Source organism: Carlito syrichta, unplaced genomic scaffold (genome assembly GCF_000164805.1).
Source record: "Carlito syrichta isolate Samal-C Ts95f unplaced genomic scaffold, Tarsius_syrichta-2.0.1 Scaffold121466, whole genome shotgun sequence".
Taxonomy (NCBI): domain Eukaryota; kingdom Metazoa; phylum Chordata; class Mammalia; order Primates; family Tarsiidae; genus Carlito; species Carlito syrichta.
In genome coordinates, this window is record NW_007065562.1 from 50066 (window position 1) to 51975 (window position 1910).

The 1910-nt window shown below is 38.3% G+C and overlaps 1 protein-coding gene across 1 annotated transcript in view; it reads left to right on the forward strand.

The window, feature by feature from the left end:
- LOC103249585 (PHD finger protein 14-like) overlaps positions 1–1910 on the forward strand; it is a 16122-nt gene that overhangs the window by 411 nt on the left and 13801 nt on the right. Inside the window, exon 2 of the mRNA XM_008048216.1 lies at positions 262–372. Coding sequence (XP_008046407.1) covers positions 262–372 — 111 coding nt within the window. The remainder of the gene's footprint in view (positions 1–261; positions 373–1910) is intronic.

The window sequence follows — 1910 nt, forward strand, 5'->3', positions numbered from 1 at the left end:
CCAAATCGGTGGGCGTCGTTCCGGGACTGGCGCTGTCCCCGTGCCGCCGGGTCTGTCCCCCGACCCACGTCCCGCCCTCCTGGACCGTGCGTCCCTTCTCCCAGCCCGCATCTCCTCCCCACTCCAGTCCAGCCTCCTGGACCCCTGTGCTGAGAACTAATCAATCAGCGATTCCCTGAGCGAGGTCCCCACCCTCCGCCCTCTGCACCGCTCCCGTCCCAGGGTGATGATGAGTGATGATGTCCTTTCTTTTTTTAACAGTGGATCGCAGCTCCAAGAGGAGGCAGGTGAAGCCTTTGGCAGCTTCTCTGCTGGAAGCTCTCGATTATGATAGTTCAGATGACAGTGATTTTAAAGTGGGAGATGCCTCAGGTAAACGTTTCCTTCTCTCTTCCCCTTTCCCAGCTTTCTGGAGTTAGGCGTATTTTGTAGATTTCTTTCTTTCTTTTTTTCCCAAGAATCGATTTGGATTAAAATGTCAAGCAAAAGTGAAAGCACATAAACTCTGTTTATTTTGCCCATCTAATTTCCCCGCTTAGGTCGTATCACTAGATCCTGCCACTGTTTCTGATTTCCTTGATGCTTACTCAGAGACAATTAGCATGCAGGGATGAACTTTTCCCAAAGATGTAAAAGCCTTTTTTCTATTCTGTACCTTAAAATATATTTAAACTTATTTCATAGACATAGGAAAAAATCGAAAGCTATCCGGAAGTAGAATCATATCCTGAAAAGTAATATGGACCAAAGCCCCTGAATAGGGTTATTTCTCTTGTTAGATCACTTGGCACCTTCTAAGGGGCATTTTGCTTTTAGTCTGTTAGTTCTCTTACTAGAGTAAACTTGGCCAGAGTAAAAGTTGTACTTTATACTTTAGTAGGTGCTAGATCTTGTGGATTGAACCTTTCAGAAATCTCTGAAGTTTAAAGCATGCATTCTTGCTCATTATATTTAGTGGTTTTAAAAACAATTTTCTAATAGTCATACATTCGTATTGTACAAAATTAGAAAACAGAAAAGCATGGTTTTTTGTTGTATCTTCTGTTCAGTGTATCCAATGTACATAATATATAGTTTAATTGAAAGAATCTGAGAAACACAAATTATGTATTTTATATGAAAAATGCGAATAGACACATTAATAATAAAAATTATTTGTAGTTCTACCCCTTTTGGAAATTTAAATAAAGTGAGATAGAAATTTAAAAAATGAAAGCCTTTCCAATTTCATCCCCTTAGCAGTTTTTAAATATTCTTACAAAGAGTTTGCTGTGCTGACAACTCTCTCCTTCCCTCTGGTTTTCCTTTGCTTTTTTCCTGCTAAGGATGGTAGGAAGGGATTAAATTGTGTTGTGCTAACTGTTGTTGTTTTTAATGGTATCAATAAGAATTTGCACGGTGATTGACTGATAACTTTTTATTTGCATAATCTCATTTAGTTTTAAAAATAACTCAGTGGAGAAGATACTGTTTTACAGGTAACAGGGGTATTGAGTTTAAAGAACTTGCATGAGGTCACTCGCGCAAGTAATAGATCCAATAGGTTTGACTCCAGAACTTTTCACTGCTTAGATCCCAAGAGTTGTTGTTAGATGGAATCTTAATTGGAAATGATTTGGATATTGTGGTTACAAATTTAGTTCACTCCCAACAATTAAATGTGCCAAGTTTATCTTAACTGATTTTTAACCTTTGCTTCTCAGTTCTTTGTCCTCCCATTTAGTTGGTTTGTTGATGTTTGGTATTTACAAACAAGGGAAAGAAAGAGCAGGGAAGGGAGGTAAAGTTTCAATCTGTTTTAGTTCTCTTGGTAAAAACCTTGGCGGAAAGAAAATATTCTTTGCCAAGATATAGTTTTGGTTTGTTATGGTTGAGGTGCAAATCTTTTTTTTTTTTTTTTTTTTTTTTGG